Below are 26,195 nucleotides of genomic sequence, written 5' to 3' on the forward strand. Positions count from 1 at the left end.
GCTTCCACAGGGCTATCGCCACTCGCTTCTCAACTGTGAGGGCTGCTCTCATCTTGGTATTCATGCGCCTCAGGGAAGGGGAAAGCAAGTCACAAAGTTCCATGAAAGTGCCCTTACGCATGCGAAAGTTTCGCAGCCACTGGGAATCGTCCCAGACCTGCAACACTATGCGGTCCCACCAGTCTGTGCTTGTTTCCCGAGCCCAGAATCGGCGTTCCACAGCATGAACCTGCCCCATTAGCACCATGATGCATGCATTGGCAGGGCCCATGCTTTCAGAGAAATCTGTGTCCATGTCCTGATCACTCACATGACCGCGCTGACGTCGCCTCCTCGCCCGGTATCGCTTTGCCAGGTTCTGGTGCTGCATATACTGCTGGATAATGCGTGTGGTGTTTAATGTGCTCCTAATTGCCAAAGTGAGCTGAGCGGCCTCCATGCTTGCCTTGGTATGGCGTCCGCACAGAAAAAAGGCGCGGAACGATTGTCTGCCGTTGCTCTGATGGAGGGAGGGGCGACTGACAACACGGCTTACAGGGTTGGCTTCAGGGAGCTAAAATCAACAAAGGGGGTGGCTTTACATCAAGGAGTATTTCAGGCAGGACTTCACGGAGGGTTCCAATAAGAAATGGTGCACCTAAGTTATTGTTCTTATTGGAACAAGGAGGTTAGCCTGGCCTCTGATTGATACATGGCTAGATTTACCTCGCTGCACCTTCTCTGTGAGTGACTGCAGTGTGACCTAGAGGAATGGGTCCCCTAGACGGGGGGCGGGAGGGGGGGGTTGCAAATGAGTACAAAACAAATCTGGTCTATTTCTTGTTTTGATCCACTCCATCTATCTTTTACATCTTTGGCTGGCAGCAGACGGTGCAGAAGGACTGCATGCCATCCACATCTCATGGCTGCTCGGCAGAAGATGGTACAGTACGACTGCTAGCAATCCGTATCGCCTGCCTGCTCACCATAAGATGGTTCAATAGGACTGACTGCAGGACTAAAGAGAATGACCTGGTCAAGTCACTCCAAATTTAGCCCCTGCGCCCATGTCTGCCCAGGCGCTCCCAGCCGACGTGGCCAGGAGCACCTCGGACACGACGAGAACAGCTACCAGTCGTACTGCACCGTCTGCTGCCACAAGTCAATGGGTTGCTGCTACTGTGTAACAATGCCGTACCGCGTCTGCCAGCACCCAGGAGACATACGGTGACGGTTACCTGAGCGGGCTCCATGCTTGCCGTGGTATGGCGTCTGCACAGGTAACTCAGGAAAAAAGGCGCGAAACGATTGTCTGCCCTTGCTTTCACGGAGGGAGGGAGGGAACGGGGGCCTGACGATATGTACCCAGAACCACCCGCGACAATGTTTTAGCCCCATCAGACATTGGGATCTCAACCCAGAAATCCAATGGGCAGCAGAGACTGCAGGAACTGTGGGATAGCTACCCACAGTGCAATGCTCCGGAAGTCGACTCTAGCCTCGGTACTGTGGAAGCACTCCGCCGAGTTAATGCACTTAATGCACTTAGAGCATTTTCTGTGGGGACACACACACTCAAATATATAAAATCGATTTCTAAAAAACCGACTTCTATAAGTTCGACCTTATTCCGTAGTGTAGACCATACCCTTGGAGACACTTGAAATTCTCTCAATACTTCCTACTGAAGATCCATTCTGATGAGTTAGATTGGACACAGATACTGCAGTAGACCCAACAGTAGACTTTCAAAGTTAATTTTACCTATGTTTTGTTACTTTTACTGTGTTAAAAAAAATAACATTTAAGCAACAAAACTTACTTTAATATTCACCTGTGTACACAGTTTGACCCTACTGACTTTGAAATCAGTGTTAAAACTCCCATTGATTTTAATGGTGTAGAATTGGACCCAAAACGCATTTTGAGAACCCTGGAAGTACTGCATTGATGAAATGAAAAATGTTATTCTAGTGACTTTTAAAGTGTTCTGCTTTGTCATGTATTCAAATGGAAGGTTCAGTCCACTGTCCTACTCTATCATTTAAATGAAATGGCAGAAACAGGTTTAATAGATTCTATGGCCAGAAGGGGCCATTGTCATCATCTAATCTGACCTCCCGTATTACACAGGACAGAGAACTTCCCCAAAATCATTTCCAGAGCAGATCTTTTAGAAAAAACATCCAATCTTGATTTTAAAATGGTCAGTGACGGAGAACCCACCATGACCCTTTGTAAATTGTCCCAATGGTTAATTACTCTGACCAATATTGTGGTCTAGTCACAGTTGACTGAGCACAGAATGAGGGGGAGGGCACAGTCTGATTTCTGAGTACTAATCACGATTAACACTGCCCCTTCCTTGGCCTGAAGAAAGTCACTTAACCTCCCTAGCTAGCTTCAGCTGCATCCCCATCTGTAAAATGGAGTTAACAATACTTACTGGCAGGGATGTTATAAAGATTCTCTAGTCAATGACGGCATGAGAGAAAAGCGAGATTATCTACAGAAGTCAAGTTGCAACAATCAGTTAGGAATAATAGTTAATTATTATGAAATTTTATTTTTCACTTGCTTTTATGTTGCTATGTAATGGGATGCAGTGATTGGGGTACTGGAAGTATAAGTTTGTAGCTTCACTTTAAATAGGTATATATATATTTTTGCACCTCTTTGTGAAGAAGATAGCTGAAAGGCCTTCTTTTTCACGAGGCCTGAACTATGTGCTCTCTGTACAACCTCCAAACAAACTCCTTAATGTAAAAGTCCCTTCAAAGAAGGCGGATTCCTTTGCTGCAGGTCACCAGGACCCCTGCTGCTCAGTGGCAGCTAAAAATGAATTTGGAGTTTCTGTAATTTATGCACTCCATATGGACTTTGGATAGAAACTTTCAAGGGATAACAGTGGCTGACACATCACATGGAAATAAATCTTGAGGAAAGGCCTATAAACAGTCTTTGAAGAGACCGGTTATTAAAAACAATACACCCTCCTCAAAAAAATCATCATCCATCAAGTTTATTTGTATTAATTAGCACATTTTGATGTCTCGTGTCTTAAGCAATGTTTACAAAGCAATAGGGAGCAGGTTCAAATAACATCACTAGTTCTCCAAGTCCTGACTAAATAAAAAGAGGATATGTGCCCCTGAAGAGGCAGTGAAACTTGTAGCTCATTAGTCAGGACTACTAGCATGCTCCAGGTCATATTATGTTTGTGCCCTGTGAAGTGTTTTTAATAGCAGCATGACCACTGAACTTCTCTGGAGCACAGGAAAAATCAAAGCAGGATAACTGTATAGAAATCATGAAGTTTCCAACAGGTCTAAAATATAACCAAAACTAAAGCAAAGTGACAGACATAAAGTGAGGCTTAATCTGCATGGAATGGAAAATAATAACATGGGCAGGGAATTTAAATGTTCAGCCTGCTTCTACCATCTCATGGACATACTTAAAAATTTGTGAAAATATATCAACAATGATAAGAAAAATATTAATGCAATTGTCCACTTAGGAAAATGCATTAAATAAACTTCATGTACAGAATTGCTCATCTGGTCAGGTGTTATGGGGGTTTTTTGGTTTGGTTTGGTTTATTTTGGGGAGCGGGGAAGGGAAGGAGAGGATTTTGTATTCTCCTCAATCATAACATACTGGACTAGATGAAGTGATTTTCTGACCCAGGCTGGCAACTCTCATGTTCGTACAGAAATATACTAAATTCTAAGGAAATCAGAATTGGACACCAGCTGAGAAACAGGGTAAGATTTCCTTGATAAGGAAGATGGACTAGAGGGTACTGTGTTCTTCTTGTCTTTAATGTTTCTACCTATATATTTCTTCAGGCTTTCCAGTCAATGTAGTCCCGAAGTTTCCTTGCACTTTAACAATCAGCTGAGCGATCTGTCTCCCGTCTTTTCAGGGAAGTGAACCTGTTGCTGCAGTAGGGTCACAATCTATGTGCCCATGAGTTTTACAAAAAGGTTGTTCCGTACTTCTCTCATAAATGCAGCAAAGAGTCCTGTGGCACCTTATAGACTAACAGACGTACTGGAGCATAAGCTTTCGTGGGTGAATACCCACTTCGTCCGATGCATGACCAGATACCATGGTGATGGGCACTTTATTCATTATTAATGATAAAAATCTATTATCTGATGATCTTGCAAAATCCTTTGAGTGAAATTCTGGCCCCAGTAAAGTTAATGGAAATATTCCCATTAACTTAACAGAGCCAGGACATCAGCATTCATTATTTATCCCTGGAGGAGTATTTGAAATTGTACCTACCCAAACTGTTATCACTGCTCGTTGGCCAGGAGGCTATTCTGTACCTTAACAACTTCTTTTTACAAGAGTCATCTGATTTCACAGAAAGTTCCACTTCCTCTTTCCTGATTTCTTGCACAAGCTGCATGCGGCACCGAGTAAAATCCCGAAAGGAAATTTTCCCATTTTCATCTGCTCCCAGTTGGTGCATGATCTCAGCAACAGACTCCTCCATATTCAACTGACGGCACACCATCAGCAAGTCATTCCTGGGCGGGGTGGGGGGGAATGGAAGGGAGAAAAAAGCAATTTAGTTCATAAAACAATGCTAACCCTGTCTAATCTGGAAATCCATTTATTCACAGACATTTAAATCTAATACAGCAGCTCTGAATTTTGTGAATCCAATAAAGGAACTGTGAGGTCGGCAGATTTCAATCACAGGAATAATGCCTGAACAAAGTAAAGTTATGAACTCCCATTTTTTCTTGGCAAAGCTGCACACGACAACCCCTTATGAAGTTGTATGTCCAGATTTTAACCATATTTACCAGAAAGATTTGGACTTCTATTCAGTTATGCTGAAGCAAAACGCACCACAGAAAGAGCAGAAAAGGGGGAAAATATTAAAAACAATATTATTAAATGTATAAATCCCCAATTTTAAGTTACTAACATTTCTACTACCAGAGATATACAGAGCCAATGAGAACTGAACCGTGCACTATTACACCAATGCTCCCCCAACTGTGATTTGCAACCCCAAATAGGGTCACGGGTCCAACGAGCCAGATTTGCCCCATGAGACACTGCCATCTGCCCCAAACATATCCAGGCCTGCTCCACAAACACCATGCCAGTAGGCTGCCATTTTAATCTACAAAATGGTGGCATCCACACAGCGTGATCTCACACATACAGTGAGTGTAAAAAAGCAGCTTCTTGGCATGGCATTGGTGAAACAGGTGCAGGCATGTTGGCTGTGGGGAGGTGGCTGTGCAGACACCATTTTGCCATTTGCACATCTGGCTGTGCAAGCATCCAAGTGAAAGACTTGAATCCAGTTCTTTGTGAGCAGCAACCTTATCAACAGAGCCTCCTCTCTGCTTGAGTTGGTAGGAGCCTGTGCTAACCTTTTCTGCGATGGAAATCTGCATTGGCTTGTAAGCACCTTAAGGCAAGACCCATATTTTCTTTTATCCCAACAAGAGTACCCTGTTGGCACTCGATAAAGAATCATTCTAAGTCACTGTCTCTGTGCTGCAAGTTCCTTGCAGACACAGGTGATGACTGAGCATCTCAGTCAGAGAGGAACAGTTTGCATCCTTTTTCCCCAGTGTGGACATGACAAAGTATCCTTGGATGCAAGCCTTTCAGTGCAAGCCTTTCAGTGATGCCATGGCTCTGCCAGTAGCTGAAATTGAACAGCTCAGCAAAATTTTCTGTGATCAATTTGTTGCCGGCACCCAGTGCCGAGAGGCTAAACAACAGCTGGAGTTGGTTCGCTACCCGGTGTGCTACACCCAATAATCACAACGGGGTGGAGAAGCAGAAAAGTTTATTTGCAGCTGCAAAAAGGTACAAGGAGAATAAAATCTCAAATCCTGCAAACAAAGCAGGAAGTTACACAGGCTTTTATACATCCTTTTTCCCAGCATACTTATCCAATGGCAAGCTGCCCTAAGTATCCATATAGCCAGCCAATCCAGTTCCCAGCTAGTGCCCTTGTGCTCTGTATCATTTCTTAAAACATACATAAAGCTGCTTTATTCAGCATTGTTCTTCCATATCTGCCCTGTTTGGCCTTGCTTAGTTTCAGACAGTCTGACTCTGCAACATATTGTTGCAGATCCTCAGCATAACTGCTGTGTGTGCCTCCAGGCGGGGGGGCCAAGGATACTTGGGCCTAGTACGCAGAGCTGCTGCGAGTGCCTCCAGGTGGAGGGGGGGCCAAGGACACCTGGGCCTAGTGCGAGGGGGCTTCATCGACACTCGTAGTCTTCCATCCCCTCAAGTTACCTAGTGGCCATGCCCCAGTGTCCCCAACAAATTCTTCAAGGAATACATGCCCAAACGTTCTCTCCCAGAGTTCTGGTTCACTGTCAAGAATGAATACCCTGAACTCTGAACACTTGACTTGAAACTGATAGTGCCATTTGCAAGCACACATTTGTGTGAAGCTGGATTCAGTACACTTGTGTCCATCAAGTCTTGATACTGATCTACTGACTAGATGTGCAATTTCTATCAAGCCCATATGTCACATTAGACAGCACTAAATAAAGTACCGGTACTTAATGTGTGGATTCTTTGGTTGCTGTGTTGCTGTCTGGGGTCACAAGAAAGAAGTAAGTTTCAAAATGGCATCAAAAAGCAAAAAGTTTGGAAACCCCGCATTACAGTATCCTGTTAGATAGTTCTCACAGGTAAGTATCAGGAATAGATAATATTTAAACTAATCTCTCAGAAGATGGATGAGTGCTCCAGTTTCCATTTCACTCAGGAGAGGTAAAGCAGTAAGTTAAAAACCCAAGGAGGGAGGGAAAAAAGAAAGGAGAAATATTATTTTGAATAGTCGGTTTCAAGCCTGTTCTCAGACTTTCTGATTACTTTTTTAATAGTTGTTCCAATTGTTCAATGAAAGTGAAAAAAGGGAAGGAAAACTCTTAATTCAGATCCACACTTTCCTCCAAATCTCAAAAAGCAACAAGAAAGTTGCAACAAAATCAATTCTAAGGGTAGGTATAACTGTGCATACCTTTTTGTATGAAATGTAATTAAGATTGATGCATGTAACTCAAACTAAACACACTGCCAAAAATAACCATTCAAGGACACTGGTGTTATGCTATACAAAGCACATGGGATCTTTTATAAGAGAGAAGGCAAATATGCCCATATTTATTGAAAATACAACAGTTAGCATAGGCTTTTCAGTCACACAACACATACACACACACAAAAGTCCTGCAGATGGTCTTTATAGTTACCAGTCTGTTGTAGCTCAAGTCAATCTAAAGTTAGATTGAGCACGAGTGAGGAGCTAGGCTCTGCCGGTTGCAATCTGATGCTCCGAGGCTTTGCAGGACTGAACCCAGAGTTCCATGGCAAAACACCCCATTTTTATACTTGTAAATTCCCATTTGAGTCCATGCATTTTGCAATGTCATCCTGTAATCATTAGTCCTTAACTGGTGTTAATCTTGGGATTTTCTGCTGTTATCATTTGATGGTTATTGTCGGGCTTCCCATCGTTATCTCCTATTTGTTGTCTCGCTTTCGGGGGTGCCTGCCTCACCTCTGAGGTCGTCAATGCTGCTAACATGTTTAGCCTCTGATACAATGGATATTTTCTGATTGTCTCCTGGTGTTTCCAAGTCTCTCACTTTTTCTTGACCATCTGGACATTTGTGATGGCTTTTACACCTTATCTTTTCCTGATGCATGCATTTCTTATTTACACAAACAATCTCCCACAGAAACCTTCAAAGGTATACAGAATACATTATAAATTAAGTCTTGCTAAATCTTACAACTAAAACAATTTACATTGGGGCTTCAGGCCCTCAACATTTCTTTAATCTATTTATTATAGACACAATACAAAATCCTGTCTTTTACTAACTAAACTTTATAACAGGTCCTAATTATAATGCATATGGGAAACAGGATCCCAGTCTCAGATAGTCATTCCTTTCTATTATTCAAAAAGGGTGGATGGCAGAATGAAATTAAAGTTTACATCAATTCTTATAGTACAATTATAAAATTTATCCCTTACACTGGCACTGATGTCACCCTTTGTTTTGTCTGAGGGAGGGAAGAGCCATTGTAGTGTCCCTTGGATTATGATTGTGCGATGAGGGAGAAACCTTCCACAGATGCTTACATGTCTTCCATCTTCCATCCAAAAGAAGATCCTTCTTTTGTGTTTTCTCCAGAAGGAGACAGAGCACAATTTGTAAAAGAATAATATATGGTAGCAGTTGAAAGGACAGGGAGGATAAGGCACAATGGAAAAAAAATGCCTCAACACTAACCAGATAAAAACAACACTGTATGGATTAAAAACTGGTTCCTAAAAAAGGAATAGCCATTAACAATGAGACTCCTGAGGAACAGTAGGAAGGAATGTACCTCCAGGAACTCACGGTTCAAATATCTGATATTCCCATTAATGATCTAGGCTCTGGTTCAGTGAAATACTTAAAATACATGCTTTGCTGACTCAGGGCCTTAGAACAGTGCTGAAAAAATTCACTCGCTTAGTTACCACTCGTGAATGAGAAACTCTCCCTAACCAGCAAAGGACCTATACCATCAATTTCTAGTTTTTGTGAAAAAAAATTAAGTTTCTTGCTCATATAGTGCAAATACAAGACTCTGAATTTAATTTAATACTACTTAGGAAACCAATAATATTCTGAATATTGTGCAGGAAGTTTGTATGTGTGGAATAAGTACCTGAAATTCTTATATAATAAATTTACAACATGTGTTACACTACAGCCATTTGACATTACAGTCAATGTCCATCTGTTCTATACAAAAAAAGGTATAGATTGCCTGGAGATTTATAAATTTGTAATTCCAGAACAGCTGCCCCACCAAGCCTCCTGGCACAGGCTTTTATGGTGGAACTAAAATATAAAAACAATAAAAAAATCACATTCTTGATGACAGTGTATTTTAGCCAAAAAAATTCCCCACTTAGCTTAAAAATGAGTTTATTATGGAAGATGTAAATCGCATGATGTATGCTGACTATAAATGACTGCAAAAAGAACAGGAGTACTTGTGGACTGTAGAGTCTAACAAATTTATTACAGGTATCAGAGTAACAGCCGTGTTAGTCTGTTTCGCAAATAGAAAAGGAGTACTTGTGGCACCTTAGAGACTAACCAATTTATTTGAGCATAAGCTTTCGTGAGCTACAGCTCACTTCATTGGATGCATACTGTGGAAAATACAGAAGATGTTTGTTTTTATACACACAAATCATGAAGAAATGGGTGTTTATCACTACAAAAGGTTTTCTCTCCCCCCACCCCACTCTCCTGCTGGTAATAGCTTATGTAAAGTGATCACTCTCCTTACAATGACAGGTTTCAGAGTAACAGCCATGTTAGTCTGTATTCACAAAAAGAAAAGGAGTACTTGTGGCACCTTAGAGACTAACCAATTTATTTGAGCATAAGCTTTCGTGAGCTACTCATGAAGTGAGCTGTAGCTCACGAAAGCTTATGCTCAAATAAATTGGTTAGTCTCTAAGGTGCCACAAGTACTCCTTTTCTTTCTCCTTACAATGTGTATGATAATCAAGGTGGGCCATTTCCAGCACAAATCCAGGTTTTCTCCCCCCCGCACACCTCCCCCAAACAAACTCACTCTCCTGTTGGTAATAGCTTATCTAAAGTGATCACTCTCCTTACAATGTGTATGATAATCAAGGTGGGCCATTTCCAGCACAAATCCAGGGTTTAACAAAAACGTTGGGGGGGGGGGTTAGGAAAACAAGGGGAAATAGGTTACCTTGCATAATGATTTAGCCACTCCCAGTCTCTATTCAAGCCTAAGTTAATTGTATCCAATTTGCAAAAGAATTCTGCCTTCTGCCCCTCCACCCCCAAGAACATGATACAGTTCTGTGGTGACCTAGATTCCTATTTTTGACGTCTCCGACTCAAGGAATATTTCCAACACACCTCTGAACAACATACTAATCCACAGAGACCTCCCTACCAACATTACAAAAAGAAGGATTCTAGGTGGACTCCTCCTGAAGGTCGAGACAGCAGACTGGACTTCTACATAGAGTGCTTCCGCTGACGTACACGGGCTGAAATTGTGGAAAAGCAGTATCACTTGCCCCACAACCTCAGCCGTGCAGAACACAATGCCATCCACAGCCTCAGAAACAACTCTGACATCACCATCAAAAAGGATGACAAAGGAGGTGCTGTTGTCATCATGAATAGGTCGGAATATGAACAAGAGGCTGCTCGGCAGCTCTCCAACACCACTTTCTACAAGCCATTACCCTCTGATCCCACTGAGAGTTACCAAAAGAAACTACAGCATCCTGAAAAAGCACAAGATCAAATCCACACAGGCACACCCCTGGAACCCCATCCTGGGATATTCTATCTACTACCCAAGATCCATAAACCTGGAAATCCTGGGCGCCCCATCATCTCAGGCATTGGCACCCTGACAGCAGGATTGTCTGGCTATGTAGAATCCCTCCTCAGGCCCTACGCTACCAGCACTCCCAGCTACCTTCGAGACACCACTGACTTCCTGAGGAAACTACAATCCATCGGTGATCTTCCTGATAACACCATCCTGGCCACTATGGATGTAGAAGCCCTCTACACCAACATTCCACACGAAGATGGACTACAAGCCGTCAAGAACACTATCCCCGATAATGTCACGGCTAACCTGGTGGCTGAACTTTGTGACTTTGTCCTTACCCATAACTATTTTACATTGGGGGACAATGTATACCTTCAGATCAGCGGCACTGCTATGGGTACCCACATGGCCCCACAGTATGCCAACATTTTTATGGCTGACTTAGAACAACGCTTCCTCAACTCTCGTCCCCTAACGCCCCTACTCTACTTGCGCTATATTGATGACATCTTCATCATCTGGACCCACAGAAAATAAGCCCTTGAGGAATTCCACCATGATTTCAACAATTTCCATCCCACCATCAACCTCAGCCTGGTCCAGTCCACACAAGAGATCCACTTCTTGGACACTACAGTGCTAATAAACAATGGTCACATAAACACCACCCTATACCGGAAACCTACTGACCGCTATTCCTACCTACATGCCTCCAGCTTTCACCCTGACCACACCACACGATCCATCGTCTACAGCCAAGCTCTGCGATACAACCGCATTTGCTCCAACCCCTCAGACAGAGACAAACACCTACAAGATCTCTATCAAGCATTCTTACAACTACAATACCCACCTACGGAAGTGAAGAAACAGATTGATAGAGCCAGAAGAGTTCCCAGAAGTCACCTACTACAGGACAGGCCTAACAAAGAAAATAACAGAACGCCACTAGCCGTCACCTTCAGCCCCCAACTAAAACCCCTCCAACGCATTATTAAGGATCTACAACCTATCCTGAAGGATGACCCAACACTCTCACAAATCTTGGGAGACAGGCCAGTCCTTGCCTACAGACAGCCCTCCAACCTGAAGCAAATACTCACCAACAACCACATATCACACAACAGAACCACTAACCCAGGAACCTATCCTTGCAACAAAGCCCGTTGCCAACTGTGCCCACATATCTATTCAGGGGACACCATCACAGGGCCTAATAACATCAGCCACACTATCAGAGGCTCGTTCACCTGCACATCCACCAATGTGATATATGCCATCATGTGCCAGCAATGCCCCTCTGCCATGTACATTGGTCAAACTGGACAGTCTCTACGTAAAAGAATAAATGGACACAAATCAGATGTCAAGAATTATAACATTCATAAACCAGTCAGAAAACACTTCAATCTCTCTGGTCACGCGATTACAGACATGAAAGTTGCGATATTACAACAGAAAAACTTCAAATCCAGATTCCAGCGAGAGACTGCTGAATTGGAATTCATTTGCAAATTGGATACAATTAACTTAGGCTTGAATAGAGACTGGGAGTGGCTAAGTCATTATGCAAGGTAACCTATTTCCCCTTGTTTTCCTACCCCCCGCCAGACGTTCTTGTTAAACCCTGGATTTGTGCTGGAAATGGCCCAACTTGATTATCATACACATTGTAAGGAGAGTGATCACTTTACATAAGCTATTACCAGCAGGAGAGTGGGGTGGGGGAAGAGAAAACTTTTTGTAGTGATAAACACCCATTTCTTCATGATTTGTGTGTATAAAAACAAACATCTTCTGTATTTTCCACAGTATGCATCCGATGAAGTGAGCTGTAGCTCACGAAAGCTTATGCTCAAATAAATTGGTTAGTCTCTAAGGTTCACAAGTACTCCTTTTCTTTTAACAAATTTATTAGAGCATAAACTTTCATGGGCTACAGCCCACTTCATCGGATGCATAGAATGGAACATATGCATGGAATATACCTAGTTTGCTTGAATTAATATGCAAACTAGACACCATTAACTTGGGTTTGAATAGAGACTGGGAGTGGCTGGGTCATTACAATATATTGAATCTATTTCCTTAAGTTAAGTATCCTCACACCTTCTTGTCAACTGTCTAAATGGGCCATCTTGATTATCACTACAAAAGTTTTTTTCTCCTGCTGATAGTAGCTCATCTTAACTAATCAGCCTCTCACAGTTTGTATGGTAACTTCCAACTTACCTGTATGTCTATATATATATATATATATATATATATATATATATATATATATATATATATGATATATGGATATATCTCTTCTTACTATATGTTCCATTCTATACATCCGATGAAGTGGGCTGTAGCCCACGAAAGCTTATGCTCTAATAAATTTGTTAGTCTCTAAGGTGCCACAAGTACTCCTGTTCTTTTTGCGGATACAGACTAACACGGCTGCTACTCTGAAACCTGTAAATGACTGATAATTCAGGATACAATTTTAGGCATATTTTTATTTTTTCTATTATAGAAAACAAAAACTGACATCAATAGTAATTGATATAAAGATAGCACTTTAATATTACATAGTGTAACATGGTAGCCCTTCCTCGAGCACCCTTCTGTGGCAGACCATGGCACAACATGTATGCCTGCCCCGGTTTCCCCTTCTTTTGCCAGTAGAAAGGAATAAAGTCTCCCAGTGTCCACTTCAAAGTGCCATCTTTGGACATAATTTATTCACGTACACATGACAATCCACAGAACCCTCAAGATAAAACAGCTCTCTCCAAAACCCCAAAGTAGCACAGGTTCATGGCAGGTTTCCCATGCTGCTCACTCCCAAAACATCATTTCCAGCTCACCCTCCTACGAGTCCATCTCCAGTCTATTTCCAGTCTTTTTGCCCTTGTTCTAGGGCTCCACTCTCCAGGCCACTCCTCACCTGAGAGTTCCCAGATTCACTCATCTCCCACTCACACTTTTCCAGTAGTCCCAAATCAGGTCTCCTGTGACAGAGCTCCCCGCAGTGTTCCATTCAGCTACCTCCACTCCACCACCCCCAGGACCAGCCCCCTTGTTCTGGGCTCAGGTTCCTGCAGACCTCCGCTCAGGTCTGCTGCAAGGGGGCTTGCCACAGTGTTCCACACACCCAGGCCTCTCTGCCCGTGAGTCCTACCCCTGCTCCTGGGACCCAGCATCAACCCTCTTGTTTTGGGCTTAGCTTCCCAAACCAGGCTGGTTCTTCACCTTGTTCCTGTGGCCTCTGCAAGAGCTCTCCTGTAACTTGACAGGGTTCTGGAGCTCCAGCCAGTCCTCACCATCAACTTTCCTCTTTTGTTCTTCCTAATGGCTCTCTGTTACAGTTCTTCTCTGCTGCTCCTGTTTCTCCTTGGGTCTCTCCTTCCCTCCTCAGGCAGCTCTCACCTGCCCCTTTCTTGACTGACTCTCCACTGTCTCAGTATCTCCCATTTTTATGCCCTGGCGGCCCTCTTGTAAGCCCAAATGGGAGGCAGCTGATAAGCCACAGATGCACTGGATCCCAGTCTTTCTTAAAAGGAGACTGTCATCCAATCACACACAGAATCTAGTGGTTAGGGTGGTAGCTTAGCACTGGACAGACCCAGGTTTAAGCCCTTACACCACCACAAGTTTCCTCTGTGACTTTGGGCAAGTCATTTACCCTCTATATGGCTCAGTTCCCCATCTGTGAAATGTGGATAATACTATTTCCCTACCTCACATTGGGATGGGGCGGGGTTTGTGGATAAATACATTAAATACTGTGGGGTTCTTAGATACTACTGAATTGGGCCATATGAGTGCCTAAAATAAATAAGACAGAATTCCTACTCATGTACTTAAAGTTAAACATGTGCATATGTGTTTTCTGGATCAGGGCTTAAGACAGAAATAACACCACAAAATGATAAACCGGGGGAGGAAGGGCCCCTACAGGAAAACAAGGATTAAAAGAGTAAGCAATCATGAGCAATTGTTATATATGCTCTTTTTGATTTCCCTCCTTGCTCTCTAAATACAGAGATTAGATAATACCTATAATTTTAATACACTGCAATCTAGAGACTCTGTCCCAAATGAAGTCGGAAATATGAGGGAGGTCAGTGAGAAAGGTTAATATGAATTATAAGAAACTGTTTTTTATGCTGTGATAATCAGACACTAATTAATTAGCCAAAGACATCGAATGCTAGTGAAATTATCGATCCAGTTCACACCTGAGTATGTCAACCATTCTGGAATGACATTAGCTTTATCCGTTTCCCTCTATTCTCCTATTATCAGAATAATACTTTTTTTTCCCCTTTTTTAAAAAAATACAGCAAAATATTTTCCAAGGAATCTGTTTAAAAGCTACATACACATCATCTAGAAGATGTATGAGAATTTGTGCATGTAAATACTTGCACATCGAGATTAACATCTAACCGGAATACATACTTCCCTTCCATTATATTCCTGATTAATTCCCACTCAAAAATACCCTGAGGCACAAAATTAAAAATTGCAGTTTCCACAGCTACCAATTGTGACATCAAAGGCTTATGACTTCAGGTCTGGAATAAGCAGCAAGATCATCTTAACTAAAGAAAAAAGAATGCTGTATTCATCAAATATCCTTAGTAATACAATTAATAGAAGTCATAAAAATATGAACTAGCTGAATTATTATGATTTATAGTCAGAAATGACTCAGATTTTTCCATGCTCTCTCAGGCTTGAATACAGCAAATAAATACATAAAGCAAATGCTTACTTTATGAACAGTAGTATCTCACATTCTTGAAGTTAATAATGTGTTTAAAGTTCTTTGCTGGATTGGAGCCTAAGATATGCAAATACTGGACTGAAAATGTGATTAGGTCTTTAACAAAAGTTCTCTTTAAGAGCTAGGTATTATCATCATCATTTTTCCTCTCTTGAGCATAATCAAAAACTCACTGAAGTCAATGGAAGTTTTTGACTTCAATAAGATTTGGATCAGGCCTTTATGGTGATGAAACACACTGGGATCAACTGGCAACAACAATATCACATGCTGGAGGATATAATTAGGACCCTATCAAAGTCACAGTCCATTTTGGTTAATTTCACGGTCATAGGATTCTAAAAATCATAAATGTCATGATTTCAGATATTTAAATCTGAAATTTCAGTGTTGTAATTGTAGGGGTCCTGACCCAAAATGGAGTTGTAGGGGAGGTCACAAGATTATTGTAGGGAGGTTGCAGTATTGCCACCTTTACTTCTGTGCAACTGCTGCTGACGGTGGTGCTTCCTTCAGAGCTGCGCTCCCAGTCAGCAGCCGCCATTCTCCAGCTGCCCAGCTCTGAAGGCAGCTGTGCCACCAGCAGAAGCAGAGAAGGAAGGATGGCATAGAATGGTACTGCCACCCTTAGTTCTGTGCTGCTGACTTCAGAGCTGGGCCCTTGGCCAGCAGCCACCACTCTCCAGCTATCAAGCTCTGAAGGCAGCAGGGCATAAGTAAGGGTGGCTTGGTACGGCATTGCCACCCTTACTTCAGTACTGCTGCTGGTGGGGTGCTGCCTTGAGAGCTGGGCGTCCGGCCAGCAGCCACAGCTCTCTGGCCACCCAGCTCCGAAGGCAGCACAGAAGTAAGGGTGACAATACTGCGACCCCCCTACAATAACCTTGTGACCCCCCCTGCAACTCCCTTTTGGGTCGGGACCCCCAGTTTGAGAAACGTTGGTCTCCCCCATGAAATTGTGCAATCTGTATAGTACAGGTAAAATTACACAAAAGACCAGATTTCATGGGGCTGACCAGATTTCACAGTCTGTGATGCATTTTTCACGGCTGTGAATTTGGTACGGCCCTACATATGATCATCCCCTCCATGCATATCTAATTTCATCTATACATGGGCTAAGATTTCAAAGAGGTACAACAGTGTGGGGAGCCTAAACCCCTGCGGGCTCTGAAAATCCCAGCTGTAACACAACCATAGAAAAATATGTGCCAACAAGTTACATACAAACTATTTAGAGAAGATGTATTGGTGTGCTATCATGCCAATTCTGTTACAATACTCAAGTCAGTAAAAAGAAAAGGAGGACTTGTGGCACCTTAGAAACTAGCAAATTTATTTGAGCATAAGCTTTCATGAATGCATCCAATGAAGTGAGCTGTAGCTCACGAAAGCTTATGCTCAAATAAATTTGTTAGTCTCTAAGGTGCCACAAGTACTCCTTTTCTTTTTGCGGATACAGACTCACACAGCTGCTACTCTGAAACTACTCAAGTCAGTAAGTATTTTAATCACTGGTTAGATACTATGGTGATAGGCATAGAGAAAAATCTAAGACAAATATCTAGTCAGAACAAACTTAGGTCTTGTCTACACTTACAGTGCTGCAGCTGTGCTGATGTAGCACTTAGTAAAGACTCTACCTACGCTGATGGGACAGCTTCTTCCATCAGCATAGGTACTCCACCTCCCCAACGGGCAGTAGCTATGTTGACGGGAGAAGCCGTCCCATTGACATAGTATTGTCTCACCAGCAGTACAGCTGGTATAACCGTTTTGCTCAAGGATGTGGACTGAGTGAATCTTAAAAGAAAGGGAGCCAGAAAAATTTTGGATTCATTTTCATATTCCCATGTATCACCGAAAATACTGCTTTACACTTCAAGGGCCTGGTTCTCCTCTCACTACCAGTAATCTGGTTTTACACACAGTTAATTCCTCTGGCTTCACTGAAGATACTCCTGATTCATACTAGTGTGAGATCACAATCAGGCCCATCATCTTTACTCTTTTTAAAATATTCTTTCAAAATCTTTAGCTTTTTAAGGCAATATGGACACCAAAATACAAGGCACAACAAACAGGGGACCATAACTATTTACAAATACAAAAGAAATAAAGGCCACATGAATCATTCTTAGCATTCCAAGCAGCTTTGATGTCAATGACCAAGATTTGGCTGTAAGGGAATATCAGCCTTGCTAAATTATACCCTGAGGGGATAAAAGACATTTGCCTGATCTTGTTAAAAAAAACCCCATATTCTTATTATGTCCAGTAACAAACCACTCAGCCATTTTTTCCCTCCAAGACCAGGAGAGGTATTTTCTACATAAAAATGTTGCTGTATCATAACAATTATATCTTCACACTATAACACATTCATTTTAGAATTTTGTTTATTAAAGAGTTCAAAGTTTAGAGAGAGGAAAAAAACCTCTGCCTAAACAGACCCTTTTAAATTCATGCCCCATAACTGCTTAAATGTACCAAATAGTATGTTTTAATGATACCGTGGCAATCAGAGACAAGATACCTAAACACAAGTCTTGTGGACAATTGATAAGAGAGTTAAAGAAACTATCTTGAGCCCCTGCTGACACACAGGAAATGGTGAACAGTCCTTTTAACAGGATTATATCAGTATGCAGGATGTTATTCTGGCAACGTTTTTTCATGATTTGGCTGTTCCTATATGGCTTCTCTACTTAGAACAGCAATACTAAGAAAAGGATTAAGCTTTTCAACTTTCCAAATCTTAGCCATTCAGCTTAGCAAGTGTAGGATTTATGTAAACACGAACAATTATAAAATGGTTTTAATTTTAATAATTAATACTTGGTATATAGAGGGAATTTGAACCATTGAAATTCCTCTGCTCTTCACTGAGAAAAAGTAAATATAAAAATGTATGTAAGTGTACCGACTGCATGGTACAACACTATTGTACAACAGAGTGGGTAAATCATAGGCTCATTTTAGAAATTATGACTGGGGAAATTGCATACATTTATTAATGCTTGTATTCATTAATGGGATTACCAAAGCTTCAATTTATTCATTCTGACAAATTTTGGTAGAGTGAGACACAAACAGCATTTATCAACTACAGAAAACTTTCTTCCCTGCAATTGACATTTTTTTAATGCAAAGTTCATTTTTACTTTATTCTGCCCATTGCTTTGGTGAATGAAAAGAACTACCTGCACAAGAATGTGTGTGTGCACTTGCATGTGCGCTACACATCTATGCTGTCATTTATATCGTGAACAGTAAATTCTTGGATTATATAAAATCAACAGCAATTCTGACCCACTTACATTTTTTAACAGCTGCAAATGATAATGCTATTCTGCTAGGAAATTATTTAGTTGCTGTCTATACAATCTCCATCCTAATGCATCTTTAATTTTAAATTTTCTGCTTCATAAGAAAGTTTCTGTACCAAGAATTTCCTGGAGGCAGTTAGAATAAACATCTATTCTCAAAAAGAAAAGGAGTACTTGTGGCACCTTAGAGACTAACCAATTTATTTGAGTACAAGCTTTCCTGAGCTACAGTTCCCTTCATCAGATGCATCCCATGAAGTGAGCTGTAGCTCACGAAAGCTCATGCTCAAATAAATTGGTTAGTCTCTAAGGTGCCACAAGTACTCCTTTTCTTTTTGCGAATACAGACTAACACGGCTGTTACTCTGAAACCTGTCATCTATTCTCAGATATTTAAACTATAATTAAGATGTATTTCTCAATCAATCTGTAGACAGCTAGTGGAATAATACTGAAGATCCCATTCTGCCTAAACATTTTGTAACAGCTAAGATAAAAGAAGGTGTAAGAATTTAACAAAATAAAACATTTTCTCTAGCTCTTGAAATTTGTTCACTTACTGCATTTGATAGCACTTCATGTATAATCAGTTTCACAGCTTCCCTTGCTAGACCCCAGTCCCAAAAATATTTACAGGTAACTTTAAAGACAGCAACAAGAAGAGGGAAGTGTGCTTTTGTTTTTTTAGCAGGGACAATTTCAACTTTAAAAAAAAAATTCAGAATTATTTTTACCTACTAGTATTACAAATGATGCCTAAGATTACTATAACTAAAAGAGATTAGAGGGAAAACATTTTTTATTTCAGTTTGTTTGCTCTGTGCATACAATGGCATTTTAACTAGGCAAGGGAAATCATGTCTAGCGGTCAATCCTGCAAGGGATCCATGCAAGCACTAGGGTCTACCTCTTTGAATCCCATTACAGAATCAAGGGTTCAATTAGTCAGTTTCTCTTGTCTTTTTTTGGGGGGGGGGGAGGTATCTTTCTCACAGCAATAATAAATAGAAACACTAAAAAAAACCAAAGTGATTGCAAAACCACAAACATTGTCAGGAAGACCTGGGTCTTGTACACACTACCACTTATGTCAGTATAACTTATGATGCTCAGCGGTGTGAGTAACCCACCCCTGAAAGCAACATAAGTTACAGCGACCTAAGCTCCGGTGTGAACAGTGCTATGTTGGCGGGATAGAGTGTCTTCACCAGATGTGCTACAGCAGCACAGCTGCAACAGAGCAGCTGCGCCGCTGTAGCACTTCTAGTGTAGATTAGCCATTAGTGACTTTTCAAGCTCCCACGACAGTATTTGTGTGGTTAGCAGCATGTACTAATGGTTTTCATACCTAACTGCTTCCCTCATTGCCCATTAACCTTGCTGACTTAGTGACACAGAAGCTGTTATAACCTCACATCTCCTCAGATTTTCCCCACATGCTTACATAAAACAGACATTCAAGAGAAAATAGTTTCCTCATCCTCTGTTTTCAAACAACACTGAAGGTATGCTAAAGTTTCTGTAACGATTTTAAACTATATAAAACAATCACCAGGACAAGTGAGACTTTGCTGGTAATTTTCTTGTTGTAAGTGGAACACAGGTCTTGTCTACACTGGCAAGTTTTGTCGATGAAACTAATGTCAACAAGGAAAAATTGACAAAAGCAAAGTCGCCAAAGTGTGTCTACATTTGCTCCCTCTGTCAACAGATCGTGTCTTGTGTCCACATTCAGGGCAGAATTGTCAACAGCGAGAGCAATGGACTGTGGGTATGTATCCCACAGTACCTGGAGACACCATCCGTCGCTAGGTGTTGTGGGAAGGTGGAAACGGAGCGCAGCGCATCCTGGGATGTGCAAAATGTCCCGTCATGCACTGCTTTGCGTCCCAGCCCTCCAATGGTTTCTGGCTTCCTTTCACGCCGTTTTTCCAACTGTCATTTTTTTGTAGTGCATGCCATCATCTGCAGTGAGAGAGGATGGATCCCACACTTCTCTCCTATGCGCTGTTAGCTGACGTGAAGACATCGCACATGGCAGCACAGTTACTCGTAGAGTTATTGCAAAGTTACCGACAGAGAATGAATGGCAGGCACCCGAGTGTGATATGGACAGCAGCTACTTATTAGTGCTTTGTGCATTCACAGAGCAGCTGCATACGGTAGACCATCGCTTTTGGGATAGGGAAACAAGCACTGATTCGTGAGATCGCATTGTCATGCAGGCGTGGGATGAAGACCAGTGGGTACAGAACTTTAGGATGCATAAAGCAACCTTGCTGGAGCTCTGTGCTGAGCTGGCCCCAGACCTGCAGTGCAAGGACACCAAATTGAGAGCTGCCCTATCGGTAGAGAAACATGTTGCCATTGCTGTGTGGAAGCTGGTGAATCCAGACTGCTACCGGTCAGCTGCAAATCAATCTGGAGAAGGGCAGTCCACTGTTGGGGCTGTATTACTATAAGTGTGCATGGCAATAAATTGCACCCTGTTGCGGAGGACCGTGAGTCTGAGAAATGTGCATGAAATAGTGGATGGCTTTGCAGAGATGGGTTTCCCTAACTGTGGCGGGGCGATTGATGGCACACGCATTCCAATTTTAGCTCCAGACCACCTTGCCTCTGAATACATCAATAGGAAGGGATACTTATCCATGGTGTTGCAGGCGCTTGTAAATCACCGGGGGCATTTCGCGGACATCAATGCAGGCTGGTCTAGAAAGATGCATGACGCACGCATCTTCAGGAACAGTGGCCTGTACAGAAAGCTGCAGGCAGGGACTCTCTTTTCAGATCACAAGATCACAGTGGGGGGTGTGGAAATGCCCACAGTAATCCTGGGAGACCCAGCTTACTCCTTACAGCCTTGGCTCATGAAATCTTACATGGGGCACCAGGACAGCAGCAAGGAGTGTTTTAACAACAGGCTGAGCAGGTGCTGCATGGTAGTCGAATGTGCCTTTGGCCGTTTGAAAGCTTGCTGGAGGTGTCTCAATGGCAGGCTAGACCTTACCGAGGATAATATTCCCGTGGTCATAGCTGCGTGCTGCACTTCGCATAAACTGCATGAATCTAAGGGTGAAATGTTTGCACAGGGGTGGAGCACTAAGGCAGAGCGCTTGACTGCACAGTTTGAACAGCCAGATGCTCGGGCTGTCAGAGGAGCCCAGAGGGCTGCTATTAACATCGGAGAGGCTTTGAGGAACCATTTTGACAATGAGGGGCACTAAGACGTCTGCTTTGAATTCCTTCCCTGGTGCATCCATGAACAATTTTGCGGCCCAAGATCCATGCAACACAATGCTTTAGAAGCCTGTTCCCAAGAGTGAATTGATGGCTATACGCTTTTGTAAAACACAGAATAAAAACGCTGTACCATTAAATACCTTAGCCTTTATTTATTGTTAAGAAGGGTAAAACCTCACAACGGTGTGTAGCTCCAGCTATCATTGTGCAAGCTGTGAGAGGGGTGGAGTGATGAGGAAACTCAGGAGGGCTGTGAAGTGAAAAGGGATGTAGGAGCATGGAGGGGGGTGGGGTTGGCAAAGAATTGTACATGTGCACGTGCTGCAGGGGAGGTCGGCCACGGATCTGCTCAGTCTGCAGCGGTATCAAAGACTTGAGCATCTCTGTCTGATCCTCCATCACTTTTATCATCCGCTCTGTTGCTTGCCTGGCAAATGCAGCATTCTCTTTTCTGTCCTGCCTTTTGGCTTCCCAGCACTCTTTGCGTTCCCTGGTCTGTCTTTCATCAAGCTGCAGCACCTCCCGGAACATGTCTTCTTTGCTGCACCTAGGGTTCTTCCTTATCTGCCGAAGCCGGTCGGCGGGGGGCATTGTATGTTCCTCAAGGTCTGTGCTGAACAGAAGAGGGATCGTTACATTACAGCAAACAATTGAAACATTTTAGTAACAAGGGTCTTTTGTTAGTAGAAATCACTTTGTCTCTGAGACTCTAGGCAGGCACGCAGCTCCATAAGCACCCCAATCATGGTGAGTGTCGGGATTGGGAGCAAGGGGGTTGTGCATACGGACAAAACACTCATGGCTTACAGGGCAGCTTTGCAGGGAACTCATTCTAAAATTATCACACACTTTTTCACAGGCGGCCAACCTGCTGGCTGACATCTCGCTGCTGCATGTAACCAAGGAAACCAGGGCACAAATGCTACATGCTTCCGGCTTTCACCCCGTGCTGTATGCAGCTCAGCTATGTGCCACTTTGGTCCCAGCTCCAGTGATTGCTAAATGGCATGGTACAGTTTCCTACAATGGGGGAACTAACAAGGCTGCAATCCCTTGGAATCTGCAACAGAGGATTAACAAGTACCTCTTGGAAACTTTCCAGAGCCTCTCTCTGAAGGAGTCCCTGCAGGTCTCGATGTCCACTGACATCCTGCTGGGCCACGTAGATTAGCTACACAGGGCAATGTCCACCTCACAGAAAACACTACCTGCCTCCCACTTTTCGATTCCCAACACAAGCCACAGCAACTAACCTGGTGTCTCATCTGCTTCCTGCTCCCCGTAGAGCATTTCAGGAGTGGACAAAAGTTCCTGGCTGCCTGCCCCACCGGGCCACCCTGCTGGGAGCACCACATCCTTCCTCTTCTATTTTGACTTCTTCATCCAGAATTTCAGCCACCGGTTTACCCCCTTTTTCTGCTGCCTCCGAAGTATCCACAGGGCTATTGGCGATGGAGGTGGGGTCACCACTGAGGATAGCATTCAGCTCCTTGTAGAAGCAGCAGGTCTTAGGTGCAGCACCAAAGTGATGGTTCGCCTCCCACACCTTATGGTACGTCTGCCTCAGCTCCTTTATCTTCACTCTCCACTGCTGCGCGTCCCGATCATAGCCCTTTTCGCACAAGCCTCAAGAAATTTACCCATACGTGTCCCGATTCCTACAGGTCACTCACAGCTGCGACTGAAAAGACTCCTCTCCCCATATACTGATCAGATCTAACAACTCAGCGGTGGTCCAAGTGGGAGTGCATTTGGTGCGATAGCCAGCCATGCTCACCTGGAAAGCTCATCTGGGAAGCCAGCAAGCAGGAAATGAGATTTCAAATTCCCGGGACTTGCAAGTGTGAGGAGCGGGTTGGCTGCAGGGCAGCAGAGAGAGCGGCAGCATGGGAATTGTGGGACACTTTCTGGAGGCCAATAAAATTTAAAAAAAGCTGTGGTGTCTACACTGGCGGTTTGTCGACAATAAAGGGAGGGGAAAAGAAAAATGTCTCTCGCAGGGGTGGAAGTTTTTTGTCACCAAAACTGGGCATTTGTTTTTTAAAAAGTCACATTGCAGTGTGTACGCTATTGCAGTTTTGTTGCCAAAAGGCAGTTTTTGGCGACAAAACTTGCCAGTGTAGACAAGGCCTCAGAAGAGAGGACAAAGAATGCAAAATATGACAAGCTGTCTGCTTCAGAAAATCCAACTGGCAGCTGTTGTTCAGGAAAAAGCCCACATTCTAATCCGAGTTGAAAGCAATACATTCATTCCTGTCACTGTAACTGGTCAGAAAGAGATTGATAAATTGATGTTTGTACACTTTATCTCTTATACATATATTCAGAAGGCTCCATGTATTCTGTGACAAAATGGATTTATTGCTGCAATATGATGGATTCTGCATCACTCTAATGCAAAACACTCATTTAAATTTAAAAATGGAGTTTCGAATGAACTAAATACGAAAACAAATAATGTAGTCAGTGCAATACCCACTGTTATTCATTTTGATATCAAATTTGATTGCATCAATCTATGATAGCTCACTGGCAATCAAACAACAATTTATAATACTTAAAATACATTGCAGTCCATCAGAAGTGAAAAAAATCATACCCTAAATTGCAAGATTTGGATAATAATCACTTCCAGAGCAGGAAGCAGCCAATGTTGCAAGCAGTTGTGGAAAAGAGAGAGCAACCTGACTGGGAGGGGAAAGTCCATTCAGATGCAGACAGAAGTGCTGAAGTGGGAAGCAAAGCTATTTCAGCTGCAGGAGAGGAGAGAGAATGCATAGGGAGCCTAGGGCTGACCATGTCTAGCTGACATTTTTAAAAAACTTGCTCTGTCTACTTTAGATTAGGGTGACCATATGTCCCGTTTTGGCCAGGACAGTCCCTCTTTTTAAGCCCTGCCCTGGCTATCCTGACTTTTTTGTCAAAAAAGTGGAGTGCAGAGGATCAGGGGCAGGAGGGGGTGAGCGGCGATGCCAGCCTCGCATGGGGGGGCGGGGGGGAGGCAGGGCTCGGGCAAGCAGTGACGCCAGCCTTGCACAGGGAGGGGGATTCAGGCGAGTGGGTTGGGCCAGCCCCATGTGGGGCGGGAGGGCTTGGGCAAGATTTCTTTCAGGAGTATGGACTGTAATTATCTGATGATGCTCCATGTGGGTTCCAGTGGGGGTGGTAAGTGACAACTCGGGGTGTGCAGCTGGCTTTCCCCCTCCACCCCTGTATTGATGCAGGTTCCCTCAGGGTATTTGGGTGGCCCATTCCATGATGCAATCTACTTATCTGGTAGAGTGTCCTTGTTTGGTGAAAGCAGCTTTAAGTGTGTTAAGGTGAGTATCCGGACTTTCTCCTTGGAGGGTATTCTGTGATACGTGCGTGACTGGTTGTACATAACAGATTTCTTGATGTGTTTGGAGTGATTACTGGATCTGTGAATGTAGGTGTGGTGATCTGTGGGTTTTTTGTATGTAGTTGTCTGTAGGGTTCTGTTGTTGAACCCAATCATGATAGCCCAGAAGTTGATGCTGGTGTGTAAGTGTCCTGGAGAGAGTTTGATGGATGGGTTGTGGTTGTTGACTTCGTGATGGAAATCTATGAGCGAGTCCACAGCATGAAAATATCATCAATGTAGCTCCGCAATATCACTGATTTTGTTGTGCATTTGTCCAGAAATTCTTCCTCTTTACAACAATCTATAACTACTAACTCTCCTTTGTCCTGCAACTGCAGAGATGTAAACTGCCCACTTCATCTTGAATATCCTCTTTATACCACGTTAAACTTCTTATGCTGAACAATCTGTTCACTTTTTCATTTAGCTGTAACACTGAGTGCCCTCGCAGACCTGAAGAGCTCAGTGTAGCTTGAAAGCTTGTCTCTTCCACCAACAGAAGCTGGTCCAATAAAAGAGATTGCCTCACCTGCCTTCTCTCTCTAATATCCTGGGACCAACACTGCTACAAGAACATTGTAAATAACATAAAAATTCACCTCATCACCTTCTGCCCAGGCTCGACTACTTCTAGGATCTCACTATTGCTGGATTGCCCAGCCCTCTCTAGAAAGCCACTCCCACCTCTGGGGAAGAAGAGGAAAGCCATCTGCCCCAGTAGGTCAGCAGCTTAACCCTTTCCTAGTGGGATCAGTATTTGTTAATAGCTGTAGCTCACGAAAGCTCATGCTCAAATAAATTGGTTAGTCTCTAAGGTGCCACAAGTACTCCTTTTCTTTTTGCAAAGACAGACTAACACGGCTGTTACTCTGAAACCTAGGAAAAGACTACCAGCCTGTTACGTGAATTGTTTCTTTAACAATAAGCACAATACAACATTTGTATAATTCACTTATTACAAATAAAGCAATTAAATGTCCCTTTCAAATGTTATTCTGACCCTTTGCCTCAAATTGATGATACAAACTGCTTCTCAGAAGGAAAAAAACAAGCTTACACTGTCTTCTCT

At 42.9% G+C, this 26,195-nt stretch overlaps 1 protein-coding gene across 2 annotated transcripts in view; it reads right to left on the reverse strand.

Moving 5' to 3' along the window:
* Positions 1 to 26,195, reverse strand: part of MCC (MCC regulator of Wnt signaling pathway) — a 361,506-nt gene that overhangs the window by 308,704 nt on the left and 26,607 nt on the right. For both annotated transcript variants that reach the window (XM_073344706.2, XM_073344704.2), the window contains exon 2: positions 4,276 to 4,523. In XM_073344706.2, coding sequence (XP_073200807.1) covers positions 4,276 to 4,523 — 248 coding nt within the window. The remainder of the gene's footprint in view (positions 1 to 4,275; positions 4,524 to 26,195) is intronic.

The sequence above is a fragment of the Lepidochelys kempii genome, chromosome 5 (genome assembly GCF_965140285.1).
Source record: "Lepidochelys kempii isolate rLepKem1 chromosome 5, rLepKem1.hap1, whole genome shotgun sequence".
NCBI lineage: Eukaryota > Metazoa > Chordata > Testudines > Cheloniidae > Lepidochelys > Lepidochelys kempii.